Source organism: Culex quinquefasciatus, chromosome 1 (assembly GCF_015732765.1).
Source record: "Culex quinquefasciatus strain JHB chromosome 1, VPISU_Cqui_1.0_pri_paternal, whole genome shotgun sequence".
Classification (NCBI taxonomy): domain Eukaryota; kingdom Metazoa; phylum Arthropoda; class Insecta; order Diptera; family Culicidae; genus Culex; species Culex quinquefasciatus.
The window spans coordinates 124,694,920-124,709,675 of NC_051861.1; the positions used below are offsets into that span (position 1 = coordinate 124,694,920).

A 14,756-nucleotide genomic window follows, 5' to 3' on the forward strand; every position below is an offset into this window, starting at 1 on the left:
ACGACGGAATTGCAAAAAAATTATTAAATCCACTGAAAGGATTATTTTCAATCACTCCAAAACGTTTTATGAATATATTTCTAGATTAAAAAATCAGTACAGACAATTTGAGCTTGAAATTTTGAAAGGCGAAAGCCGAACTGTCAAGGTTTTAGAGTTTTTTTTTCTCGAAATACCGAGTTGATTAACAGGTGTCACGATATCTCGAGATTAGATGGAGAAAATTGACTGAAATTTGAGGTGAAGGCTTTCAAAACATATAAGCAATTCTCTACGAAATCGGTATTTTTTTTTTGTTTTTGAATGTAATACTTGATTTGCATTTTTTTTATATGTTTTAGGGGACATCAAATGCCAACTTTTCAGGAATTTCCAGGATGTGCCAAAAATCTTTGACTGAGTTATGATTTTTTTAATCAATACTGATTTTTTTTCAAAAAATCGAAATATTGGTCGCAAAAAATGTTCAACTTAATTTTTCGATGTAAAATCAAATTTGCAATGAAATAGTATTTTAGTGAAATTTAGATAAAGTGCACCGTTTTCAAGTTAAAGCCATTTTTAGGTAACTTTTTTGAAAATAGTCGCAGTTTTTTATTTCTAAAACTAGTTAAGAAATTTAATGGATTTTTTTTTGAAGGCAAAATAGACCGTTGAAAATATTTGTATCAGTTTTCTTAAAAATCAGGAAGCTTTTTTTTTCAAAAAACATTAGAATTTTTATTTAATATTTTGAATATAAGCAATAAGTTGAAAAAAATACATAAAAGTATGTTAGTCCTCATAAAAGCAAATCACCAAATTTGTTTGCTCAATTTGTGAAACAAAGGCATGAATTTTAAATTTTAATCTTCTTTTCGAAAAAGGGACATTATCAATTATATAGGGGTTTCAAACGGCTGGTCACTTTTGCAGAATTACTCGAATTTTAGCAAGTATTTCAGTAGACTCAGAATCACTCAGTGATAGAGGTGGGCAAAAAAAGAGCGAGCCGCTCAAAGAGCCGGTTCACTAAAAAGAGCGAACAAACCATGGTTCAAAAAAATGAACCGCGGTTCTTTTTCAAACTCCGGTCTTTTGAAAAAACCGTTCCAAGATAAAATGATTTTAAAAACTTGTTATAAATATGATTTATCGAATTTGAAACAAATTGCATAACAAAATTTGTTTTTATAATTGAAAATACAACTCTCAATTGAAAAATTGCTTGTAAAAATTAATCCCAAAATAGCATTGCTGCCAAATACCACTTTAAAGTTTTCAAACTTATTTTCACTTTCCTACTTTTCTTTGAAATTCCAAAAGTAAATAATTTTCTAAACAAAATGAAAAAGCTTTTCTTTATGTAACTGATCGTACATTAAAGTATTATCCGAATACAAATTTGAGCATTTAAAATTGCAAAGCTTGTAAAATATTACCAAAAATCTACTAAATAGCTGAGAGATTATGAAAAAAAAAATGATTCTCTTACCTGATTTAACTTCAGTGTTTTTAGACTTCTTCGATTAAATCAGAATTTAGATAAGGGTTCGCAAAATCACACAATTCTTAAAAATAACCTTTTTATCAAAATTTTGAAATAGAATGAAAGAGCCGTTCAAAAGAGCGGCTCTTTTTAGTAAGCGAATGGAATTGAGCGGCTCCTAAAAAAAGCGGTTTTGCCCACCTCTACACAGTACATTCACAGTTATATGACAAACCTGTTCAATTTCAGTAATTATTCAGTCGTTATTAATAGAAATATGGTAAAAAATATAAATTGAAAAAAAAAATGTTTTATTGCTATGGATTAAAAAACCTATTTTTTAAGAAGAATAAAAAAAATATTTTGAGTATAGTTTTTTTAATCTGTTCATAAAAACTGTCAATAATTACAAATAAAACAATCTAAACTGATCTGATTTAGTATAGTATTGAATTTAATTTAATTCTAAAGGTTCTGTTTTTTTATCTTCGAGTTTGAAAATAGTGGTAATATTTGTGAGGCTTTTAGAATGAATTATTTAATTATTCTAACTTTAGTATTGAGTAACTCCAAGTATTTTTTTTTTAATTTGAGTTATTTTGAGTATTTTCTGTCATTTTTCAGAAATTTAGGGAAATTTTGAGTAATCTGTGATATAATTTCAGTAATCCTTGAAGCTGGAAACTTTTTCAACAAAAAATGGGTAGCATGATTTGATGACTTTTAAAATGTCATGAATTCAAGCTGTTTGTTAGTTCTAGTTTAAAATTCTATCTTTTATTTTATTTCATAACAAAACAAACAGTTCTTATTTTGAAGACATTTTTCGTTAAAAAAGATAGACGGTTTCCACGCGAAATCGACCACACAAAATCCGGACCATCTCCGATCTTAATAAAACTTGTTGGATCGTTTGTCCTACTCAAATCAACAACTCCTGAGCACTCAGTTTAGTAATTCACAATGGCATTTGACTTTTAGGAATTCTTTTAGTTTTAAATTATTGGTAATTACTTTTAAATTGAAAAAATCATATCTTTCGAAGCAGATGTTCAAAAAATCGATCGAAAGTGTGTTTTAACGAAAATCGTGCGCCCTTTACAATGAAAATATTTCCAAAAGCCGAAAATTTAATTTTCGATCAAAAAACAGCCACAAATCTAATTTTCTTCGAAAATCAGGCTGAATACACCCTTAGATTCAAATTTTGCCATTACCATTCAAAAGAGCGGACAATTTCCTACTTTTCTTCCATAGACACCAAGTTGGAGCGAAAGCGTTTTCGAGTGGTTTGTAAATAAAAACCTTTTTTCGTTTTTTTTTAATTTTTTTACAAAAAACTAAATTACATGTTTTATGGCAAATTTTGTAACAGATCCCATTTTTAAACTTAAAATAAAGTTCTGCTTCCGTGTTTTTGAGTTTTTCCTTGACGTACCAGTTTCAAATACATATAAAAGGAACGAAATAATTACTAAAGATAACCAAAAAAGGTGCACTTAAGGTAACATTTCCTGAACCACTTTTCTAATGGAAAAATGTTTATCTCACTCGTCAGTGTTGTTAATACCTGCAAAATATTTTTTTCCTATTTTTTTGGCTCTTAGGGTGATTCCTGTCGCGTCAGGGCGGTTCAAAGATGACAATTTTGAGTATTTTTTTATAATCATTGTCAAACGCCGTTTAGACTGAACTCATGCGTATTTTTCCTTGAAAGCCAAATTAGTCACTTTCCATGTACAAACCGTATATCTTATGTTAGTTTAAACAATGTCAAGTTGTTTTTGGAAATATGTGTTTTTTTTGCAAAATCGCCATAATTGTTATTTAAAGCACACCCTGACGTGCCAGGCACGAGCACCTTAGAGTTTGGCCATGCCGTTTGCCTGGAAAATTGTTGTAAGTCACTTAGCAGAATTTTGTAAGATGTTCAATAATTTGTCAACGTGTTTTTTTCCCTACAATTAAAATAAAATTAAAATCCAACACAGGATTTTTTATTTGTTATCCTGAGAATAATTTAAGTAATAGTAGGACGAAAAGGGAATAAATATCACAGAATTTTACAATTTGCAGCTTTTCTATACAAAAATTGTTGTAGCATTTCAGAGATTTGATGAAATAGCATGTTTATTCTGCAAATTTATTCTTGATATAATTAGCTTCAAATCTACGCAAATAGAATAAATGATGATTCCAGATGAATTTGGAAAATAAAATAAGAAAAAAAATATTAAATACAACACTAACGAGTGAGATAAACATTTTTCCATTATAAAAGTGGTTCAGGAAATGTTACCTTAAGTGCACCTTTTTTGGTTATCTTTAGTAATTATTTCGTTCCTTTTATATGTATTTGAAACTGGTACGTCAAGGAAAAACTCAAAAAGACGGAAGCAGAACTTTATTTTATGTTTAAAAATGGGATCTGTTACAAAATTTGCCATAAAACATGTAATTTAGTTTTTTGGAAAAAAATAAAAAAAAAACGAAAAAAGGTTTTTATTTACAAACCACTCGAAAACGCTTTCGCTCCAACTTGGTGTCTATGGAAGAAAAGTAGGAAATTGTCCGCTCTTTCGAATGGTAATGGCAAAATTTGAATCTAAGGGTGTATTCAGCCTGATTTTCGAAAAAAAAACGATTTTTGGCTGTTTTTTGATCGAAAATGAAAGTTTCGGCTTTTGGAAATATTTTCATTGAAAAGAGCGCACGATTTTCGTTAAAACACACTTTCGATCGATTTTTTGAACATCTGCTTCGAACGATATGATTTTTTCAATTTAAAAGTAATTACCAATAATTTAAAACTAAAAGAATTCCTAAAAGTCAAATGCCATTGTGAATTACTAAACTAAGTGCACAGGAGTTGTTGATCTGAGTAGGACAAACGATCCAACAAGTTTTATTAAGATCGGAAATGGTCCGGTTCAAAATCGTATTTTTATGGTCGATCTCGCGTGGAAACCGTCGATAATTCATTCTATTAAAAGGTTCTCAAACAAGTTGTATTTATAAATCATCCAAAATCTTGAGAAAGCATATCTTTGCAATTTGGTGTCTTAAGGAAAGTTGTAGTTAGACCTTTAATATATTTCTTTTAACTTTTTGTTAAATTTAATAAAGGAGAGTAAAAATGTTTTTTTTTCCTCAAATTCAAGTTTAATTTTTTATTCATTTAAAAATAAAATTATGAAATATTCATAGCTCAAAGTGGCCCAGATGACATAAAAACAAATAAAATGCAATCAAAACCATTTCAATTTGATAGTAACAGTGTTTGTAATGAGCATTTGTTTTGCTTATATTTTTTGTCTTCTCGTTTTTTGAGATAGGAGAAACTTAATTTTTAATTGAGACCGGCCTTTTTTGAAAATAAAATGGAATTAATTTTTAAAGTCGTTTATTTTGAAAGGAAATGATTAATGTTATTATTATTGGTATTATTAATAATAATAATAATTCATCAAATTTTTAAGGTTAATTCAAAGAAAATAAGAAATAGCTGTTATGAGAAGTTTTTAAGAAGCCTTTTCAACACACCATTTTGGTTAAACAAATATTCAGGCATTAAATTTAACATGCTTTAAGGTTCAATTGTAAGTTTAAAATAAATAACCAACCAAATAATTGAAGTTGAAAGAACAAAGATGAAAGCTGAAATGCAATGAAAAAGTGCAAGTATAAATAAATAAATAATTAAATCTTTAAATGAAAAAATAAATAACTAAATCAAAATTTGGAAAACAAATCTATAAATATCAAAATGCAGCAAAAACGTTACAGATGAGATACTTTGGTCGAGGGGAGGGGGCAAAGAAATAAAAATTTAAATAACAAGCCTTAGTTTAAACATATGAATGAAAGAAAAGTTTTAAAATCAATTTTAGACTAGTTCAGTTGTTTTGCAATTATCAGTTTTCAAAAATGTATGATTTGACCAAAACAAAAATTTAAGCGGAAAAATTACTTTTTGCTGTACGAAAATTTTCAAAAAATATTTTTTTTAAATAAACCAAACAAACTAAAAGTTTATTGCACTTAAATTTCGATTGAAATTTTGAAGTTTTTTGAAAAACTATTTTTTTGCCCCCTGATTTTTCGGCCCGACTTTGAAGGGGGGAGACAAAAAATTTAAATAAAATTTGTACCAACCTAATGACATTCTCTATTTGAAAAAGACAAAATTTATTCAAATAAACGTTTTTGTTTTAAATATATGAGATCTTGACCTTTTTAGTGTTTAGGGCAGGGTTACCAGCAGGGTTACCAGGTCAAATTTGAAAAATCTGGCAATGTATTTATTTAAAATCTGGAAAAATCTGGCAGACGAAAATCTAACAAATTCGAATGGTGAAGAAGAGGGAGGATATAAATTAATTCAAAAGTTTGTAGAGTTCTGATGGTTTAACTGATTCTAAGGCCTCGAAAAAATTGAACTTGCATTTTATTTAAGAAATACACATTCTATTTTCAATTATATTCGTTCATTTTAACCGAATAATTGTTGAGCATAAAGTTTAAAATCTGTCAAAATCTGTCAATATCTGGCACAGAGAAGGGTTAATTTTTATTCTGGCAGACACTTGAAAAATCTGGCATTCCCAGATTTATCTGGCAACCTGGCAACCCTGACTATAAGCCCTAATATATTTTGGTCAGTTAAGGAGACAAAACTCTATTTAAAAGAAAATTGTTTCATAGGATAATACAAAAACAGAGGAAATTATGAAGATATCTCAAGAAATCTAGAGAATTTTTTTTTTGAAAAAGTACGATATACAAAAATTACATTTTCATCTTTTTGGGTGAGCATGAGCAGAGCATGGTTGACTGCCAATGAGCTGCTACTCCGTTATTGACGGATCAGCTGAAGTTACACAATGAACCAACAGATGATTAGTGGGAGCTAATCATCCTCACTGTATAACCCCTGAAGATCTCTGCTTCAAGTCAATACCGGCGCCCCCCCAAGGAGATGCAGTTCAACAAAGGTAGGAATGTTAGTCCGATAGTTGAAGTTGCAGACTCATCAGACACAGAGTTTGTCGCTCTATACCTGTTGACACCGCATGAGACCGTTGAATCCACAGCATCTCCTTCAAGCATCACGGGAAGTGGGGGAATTGTGTTAGTAGGGGAAGGAAAGGAAGGTCAGGATTCATCTTGGTAGATGATATGACCAGAAAGTGAAACATAATCGTTGCCTTCCGAGCTACGACGCTATAAGAAGGACTTTTCACATCTTACCGCCGGCGTGCCATCCGAGCAACGATGCTATGGGAAGGACTTTCAAAATTAAATGTTATTGTATTTATCGATTTATTCGGCGACGTGCAATTTTAAATAGATCAGGGAAACATAATCGTTGCCTTCCGAGCTACGACGCTATGAGAAGGACTTATCAATTCCTCAGTCGCGATTTTTCACTTCTACCGCCGGCGTGCCATCCGAGCAACGATGCTATGGGAAGGACTTTCAAAATTAAATGTTATTGTATTTATCGATTTATTCGGCGACGTGCAATTTTAAATAGATCAGGGAAACATAATCGTTGCCTTCCGCGCTACGACGCTATGAGAAGGACTTATCAATTCCTCAATCGCGATTTTTCACTTCTACCGCCGGCGTGCCATCCGAGCAACGATGCTATGGGAAGGGCTTCAAAACTAAATGAAAGTGAATATACACACGACGACGTGAATCCCTTTTTCAATGAAATCCAGAAATCTCCACCACTTTCTCGCGGATTCTCGCGCGCGACGTCACACACCGATCCCCCCGACGAACACCACACGACTAATGGCCCAACTTCCAAGGCCTCGACGCGAACTTCTTTTCAATGATTCCAGAATCTTCCACCACTTTCTCGCGGATTCTCGCGCGCGACGTCACACACCGATCCCCCCGACGAACACCACACGACTGATGGCCCAACTTCCAAGGCCTCGACGCGAACTTCTTTTCAATGGTTCCAGAATCTTCCACCACTTTCTCGCGGATTCTCGCGCGCGACGTCACACACCGATCCCCCCGACGAACACCACACGACTCTACATTTTCATCTTTTTGGGTGATTTTGAAAACTCCACTCAAGGCGGTTTCAAAAACAACCAAAGAGCAATTTCTTTTATTAGAGCTTTTTAAAAATAACTCCAGAATTGATAATTGAATTAAAATTGTTAATTGTTCAAAACTAACAACAAAATTTCACATCAAGTTAAAAAAAAACTAATTTTTTAGAATATCACTAAAACACACACACAAAGCTTCAGTCAAATAAAAAAGTCATACAAACATGTGTAAAATTATTCAATTTCCCAGAGTATCGCTCGCCCATAATTCCAAAGTTCTGCGAATCAGACCTAGACGATCGAATCGCTGAATTCCGTCTAAACTGGGAAAACAACCAAAGAAAACGACGACGCTTCAGCGCCGAAGACGACCACCTTTACGGCGACCCGGTCCTCGTCACATTCGGCAGTGTCGAGTTCGAGGAGGTATCGTCCTGCTGCTCGTCTGCGGGGGGAACCCTCACTCCGGGTAGTGTCATCGTCATCGAAGAACAAGAAGACCGCTCCGAGGTTGAGGAGGAGGAGCGGCCGCCGGTGATAAGCCCGTATCGGGCACCTCAGCTATCGCTGAGCAAACACTACGACCGTCAGCCGAATTCAGCTGTTTGCGAGTTGCGGTTACGGCTGCAAAAGTTCCACTTGGACGTCAGTCTGTGTCGAGTGGTGTTGACGTACACGCGTTGGCTCAAGGTGTTTGTGGTGCTTTCAAGGCTTGGAGGTTGTCGACGGGGGTTCAACAAACGTGATTGGTATCGGGTAGTGATGACAAACCGGAGTACGGAGTCTACCGGGAGTGCCCTGCAGGACTCGGTCCGCATCGATCAGTACTTCCAGTTTCTGGAGGCCAACGAGACCATGCTGAACCGGTTGGAGGACTTTCGACGACGGCGACGTCGCAAGGGTGAACTGCTGCCCAATCCGGACCCAGAAGTCCAAAGCAACTCCAGCAGCACCAGCGGAGTCCACTCCGACCTGGACTGCTCGGAGCAGCAGAACAACATCTACCAGCACATCTGGACCTGCAAAACGGAACCCAACCCGGAACCGGTCTACGAAGAAGCTCCCTCCGAGCAGGAACACATCTACGAGTACATCCGGCTCGACCCTCCGCGGGACGACTCCGAGTGGGAGGTCGTCGACGATTTTGCCTTCTCCAAACAGCTCCGCCCAGCGCCACCCCCCGTCCCCAACCGGAACATCCGGCACCCGCTGGACCAGTACCGGAACGTCTGCATCCTGCTGCACCCGTCCGATCCCCGCGTCAACCGTATCGTCTACAACTACCGCCGGGATTACGTCTTTGACTATCGTGACGACGAGTCCGCCTCGGAAACGTCCTCGTTCTGCTCGAGCTGCGGCGGCGTCGAGTCATCGTCCTCGGATGACGAAGCGCTTGACGAGCTGCTGCTGGAGAAACCCGCGGCCGTCATTTCAACCGGCAGCTACTCGATACCGGACTGCGTCCAGTATTGGAAGTTTATGCTGCTGAACGTCAACTACAACGACGACGAGGAGGACGTGGTGAGCAAATCCGGGGGTTTGTGTGTGTGGGGAAGGTGATTTGGAAGCGGGAAGATTGTACTAACACAGCACGGTGATTAGGTGTTCTACTAGCAGGGGTGATTGTTATCTACAGTCGGTGTACTAATCAGGGAATGAAACTAACACTTTTGCACACTGCCGGAAATGTGAGCGCACGGTTTGTTTTAGAAATAGTAAACAATTCTAGTTATTTGTGATTTTCTGCAATTTTGTGAGAAATTATTTTGTCTATTAACAAAAAAGTAATTTTGCATCATGAAGAAATACAATTTTGACACTGTCGATACTAAATGCTACCAAATCATTACAATTCCTTTTCTACAGAAAGAAGTAACGGGGGCATCCATAAACACCGTAAACTTTTTTTTATTGAAATGTTCGCCCTCTTCCCTTCCCGCCATCAAAGTTCAAACAAAAATAACTCAGTTTCTCAGTTTCTCTCAGTTTCTCTCAATTCCGGAAGTGTTCCCAAGGAGCCACCGGTAACCGGTTCCAGAGTGGCTAGAATGAGTCAGAAATCCACGGCATGACCATAAATTACCATATCATTCAATTTCATGAAGTTTGATACGTCGGATGATAGGGTTTCAGTCAAACTCCGGAAGTGTCCCCAAGGGGCAACCGGTAGCCGGTTCCAGAGTGGCCAGAATGGGTTAAAGATCAACGGCATAACCATAGATTGATATATCTTTCAATTTCATGAAGTTTGATATGTCGAATGATAGGTTTTTGTTTGCAAATTCCGGAAGTGCCCAAAAGGGCCACCGGTAACCGGTTCCAGAGTGGCCAGAATGAGTCAGAGAATAACAGCATGACTACAGTTTGTCATATCTTTCATTTTCACGAAGTTTGATATGTCGGATGATAGGGTTTCTTTCAAATTGCGGAAGTGTCCCCAAGGGGCCACCGGTAACCGGTTCCAGAATGGCCAGAGTAGGTCAGAGAACAACGGCATGACCATAGATTGACATATCTTTCAATTTCATGAAGTTTGATATGTCGGATGATAGGGTTTCTTGCAAATTCTGGAAGTGTCCCCAAGGGGCCACTGGTAACCGGTTCCAGAGTGGCCAGAATGGGTCAGCGAACAACTGAATGAACATAGTTTGTCATATCGTTCAATTTCATGAGGTTTGATATGTCGGATGACAGGGTTTCTTGCAAATTTCGGAAGTGTCCCCATCGGTAACCGGTTCCAGAGTGACCAGAATGGGTTAGAGAACAACGGCATGACCGTAGATTGTCATATCTTTCAATTTCATGATATGCAACATGATGGGGTTTCATAAAAAAAAGTCAAGTTGGCCGTTCATCGAGTATTCGGGAACCGGTTCCAGGTAACCTATAATTGGTCAGTAACACTCCAAAGTGGTTCTAGCAATCGTGTATTGTGTTTAAGTAAGTTTTATAAATCAATTTTAACTATCAAGTATCCACGGAAAACAGTAAAACATGAACGTTTCTGATGTTCCGGATTTCCGGAACCGGTAGGTCACTTGGCCCTGATATGAATATTTGTGGTCAAAGTACAGGTAATTGCCTGTCGAATGCATTCCGGAGCATCCTGACTGGTTGAAATTGCCAGAGATACAGGTCGTCAAAGTTGGGGTCAAAGGTCAAAGGTCTTTTTTCGGTTGTAGCAGATTCCCGGTGACCACAGTGACCAAATCCGGTTTGCCAGGTCGGTTTCGAAAAGAGGACATCCTAAGCTTTCATTTGAGACCAAGAGAACCGGATTAGGTCAAAAACTGGAATTTTGACGATTGTTTAAAGTTTTGGGTCGAAAAAGACCCCAATATCTTGAAAGTATTTTTTTTGTTTGTTTTATTTTTTTGAAAAATGTGTATTTATACTATAAATTTAACGTCAGAAAGACCGAAAAGGTCCCCAATACCGTAGAAAGGTTAAATGAAAGCTAATTTTCTATTAATGTTAGAATCATCCACCTAACAAAACTAAAGAAATGTCCTGTTCACAGTTTTGAGCATTATAGTTAAGATTATTTCTGTAAGCTCATATTTCCAATATGACAACATTTTTTAAAAATACTCAAAATATTCACAAAACTACGTATATTCGAAAAAAAAAACTAAAAATTTCAGTTTTTCGCAAAATGGGTATCAAATGATCAGGTTTTTTTTAACATTTCGAATGCATGGACATCATTTTTTTGAAAATACTCAAAATTTTCACAAAACTACGTATTTTCGAAAAAAAAATACTCAAAATTGCAGTTTTCACGATATGGGTATCATATGATTGGGATTTTTTCAAACATTTCGAATGTAATAACAACATTATTTGAAAATACAAAAAAAAATCACAAAACTACGTATTTTCGAAAAATACTCAAAATTTCAGTTTTTCATAGCATGGGTTTCAATTAATCAGGTTTTTTTTAAACATTTCGAATGTAAAGACATCATTTTTTGAACACACTAAAAAAAACAAAACTACGTATTTTTGAAAAAAAAATGCTCAAAATTGCAGTTTTCACGAAATGGGTATCATATGATTGGCATTTTTTCAAACATTTCGAATGTAATAGCAACACTTTTTGAACATACTAAAAAACATCACAAAACTACGCATTCTCGAAAGATAAAATTCTAAAGTTTTCAGTTTTTCACAATACGGGAATCAAATGATTAGGTTTTTTCAAATATTTTGAATGTAAAGACAATTTTTTTAAATACCGAAAATTTTCTTAAAACTACGTAGTTTTGAAAAAATACTTAAAATTTTAGTTTTTACAATATGTGTATCAAACGATCGGAATTTCGTCATACATTTTTAGAGAATACTCAAAATTGTCACAAAACTACGTATTTTCGAAATAATACTTAAAATTTCAACTTTCACGATATGGGTAGCTATAACTGAAAAATTAAATATTTTTTCGAAAAAACGTAGTTTCGTGAAAATTTTGAGTACTTTCAAAAAATTATAAAATTAGAGTTTTTTCGAAAACACGTAGTTTTGTGAAAATCTTGAGTATTTTAAATAAAAAAAATGGCATTTCATTCGAAATGTATGAAAAAACGCGATCGTTTGATACCAATATTGCAATAAGAATTAATTTGGGGTTTTTTTAGAGAAAAATTGCATTTTAAAAATACAGGAAAAATACGTATTTTTGTGAAAACTTGCAAAATACTAAAAAAAATCACAAAACTACGTAGTTTCGAAAAAAAAATTCTCAAGATTTCAGTTTTTCACCAGGTTTTTTCATATATTTGGAATGTAAAGACAATTTTTTTATACTGAAATTTTTTACAAAACTACGTATTTTTGAAAAAAATACTTAAAATTTTAGCTTTTACAATATGTGAATTGAACGAATGGAATTTCGTCATACATCTTCAGAAAATACTTAGAAGTTTTGAGTATTTTCAAAAATTTATAAAATTTGAGGTTTTTTTTTTCAAAAACACGTAGTTTTGTGAAAATTTGGAGTATTTTAAATAAAAAATGGCATTTCAATCGAAATGTATGAAAAAAACGCGATCAGTTGATACCAATATTGCAATAACAATTAATTTGGGGTTTTTTTTAGAGAAAAATGGCATTTTCAAAATACAGGAAAAATACGAATTTTTATGAAAATTTGCATGTAACTATAACTGAAATGGATAGCTGCCATCATCCCGATTCCAAAACACATGTTCTTTGAATTTTGATCCCAATCCCAATCCCAATCCCAATCCCATTCCTAAATATTTCTAAATGGCATTTTCAGAATAACTGAAATTCATTTGTTTTGATTGTTTAGCAACACGATAAAATTGTAAACATTAAACCGAAACCAGCTGCACCAACTAATCAGCATTCTTCCACTCGTTTGATATGCTCACACGTCGTTGCTCAACACACTATCAAAGCCAGCACAATCACACGATTATTATTAAAATTTGCACCGTGCCCAATGACTAACTCACTCAACCATGCTTGCACGGCCAATCCACGTTCTACCACGCTGAATAGTTTAATTGCGTCCGAATTGATCAGACATTCAGCCGAGGGTGTGATGAACTAACCAACGCTCCATTCACGTGGTCTGTTTTGTTTTGATCGCGCCCATCGCATGACTTGCTCATTGTCTCGTTCTTCCTCGCTCTTGCAGATCATGACTGAAAAGACGATCGCGGTGATCGCGGACAACGTCGACCACAAATCCGTCCCGGTGGAACCGCCGCCGGCCGACTCCGGTAAGCTGCCGACCCCGATCGCGTCCCAGCTGCACAGTCCCAAGTTCTATGGGCCGGCGGTGATACGATCGCCGAGCAAGTCGCAGATCCCCGCCTCGGACAGCCCCGTCGGCACGTACAAGAGCAACGAGAACCTGGCGGATGGTCCGGTGACGGCGACGCAGCCGTTGGATAAGGAAAAGTCTCCGACGCCGAAGCGCGAGCGGTTGCGGGACAAGATGAAGGCGGTTCTGCCGCTGAGTTCGTCGTGGAGTAGCGGCGGGAATCAGGACGACGGGTTGGTGTTTGGGGTGGAGCTGGACCAGGTCGAGCGGGACGATAAGCTGCAGGTGCCCCGGTTCGTCACGGAGGTCGTGGAGATCCTCAAGGAGCCGGAGTTCATCGAGACCAGCGGGCTGTACCGGGCTTCCGGGAACAAGAACTCGATCGAAGGGATCAAGAAGAAGCTGAACGAGAAGCGGTCGCCGAAGAAGTACGAGTTCCTGAAGAAGCAGGACGTGCACTCGCTGACGGGGTCGCTGAAGCTGTTCTTCCGGGAGCTGAAGAGCCCGTTGATTGCGCGGGACGTGTACGAGATGTGCGTTCAGAAAACCAAAGGTGAGTTGTTTTGAATCGTTTTTGAATCAAACTAATCAAGTTTCCTTTTCCAGATGAAGCCCAAACCATTGAAAACATTAAGTTTAGTTTAGAAAAGATGGAACTGATCAATAGGAATACACTGCGATACCTAATTCGTCACTTGCGATGGTAAGTCAATTCTGTAAATTTGACGAAAATTCTTTATACAACCATTTAATTTTGTAGCGTGCATCAGAACAGCGACGTCAACATGATGAACTCTTCGAACCTGGCCATCGTGTGGGGCGCCTGCCTGTTCGCGTCCACCCTCGGCCTAATGGAGAGCTACGAGAACAACGACCTGGGCCGGATCAACACGCTGGTGCGGCAGCTGATCGACCACTACGACAAGATATTCTACAGTGAGAGACGAATCGACTAGAGGGAATTCGGAATTCGGTGTTGTTGTAATTAGGTCGAGATAAGTTAAAGTATAGTCATTAGTGAATTGAAGAAAAGACAAAACTCCTGCCGGAAATATTCGCTGCTTTCAGTTATTAAATTTATTTTTGTTTATTTTTTGCTTAACTTATTAGAATGTATATTTTTGGATTGTAGGATTAATGACGGAAGTTATACTTCGTTATATAATTGTTTTGTTAAGAAATAAATTTATAAAAACGAGGTGCTCGTTCAAAAAACCAATTTGATTCCATTTTTTGTTTCGAAATTTGACCGTATTGGTATAAAAATCTTCAAAGCAACACTACCACACAATATCTATGCAAATTTTCAATTTATGGAAAGGCATTCACACAAATCAGGAGCAATTCGATAAAAATGAAGACACATTTCCTCCCGTTAAAAATGCCAGATGAATGGCCTGAGTTACGACAACATCATTTT

At 36.2% G+C, this 14,756-nt stretch overlaps 1 protein-coding gene across 1 annotated transcript in view; it reads left to right on the top strand.

The window, feature by feature from the left end:
• LOC6050397 overlaps window positions 1-14,551 on the top strand; it is a 38,666-nt gene extending 24,115 nt beyond the window's left edge. Inside the window, exons 4-7 of the mRNA XM_038266773.1 lie at window positions 7,793-9,063; window positions 13,208-13,889; window positions 13,943-14,039; window positions 14,097-14,551. Coding sequence (XP_038122701.1) covers window positions 7,793-9,063; window positions 13,208-13,889; window positions 13,943-14,039; window positions 14,097-14,292 — 2,246 coding nt within the window. The 3' untranslated portion in view covers window positions 14,293-14,551. The remainder of the gene's footprint in view (window positions 1-7,792; window positions 9,064-13,207; window positions 13,890-13,942; window positions 14,040-14,096) is intronic.
• The last annotated feature ends 205 nt before the right edge of the window (window positions 14,552-14,756 follow it).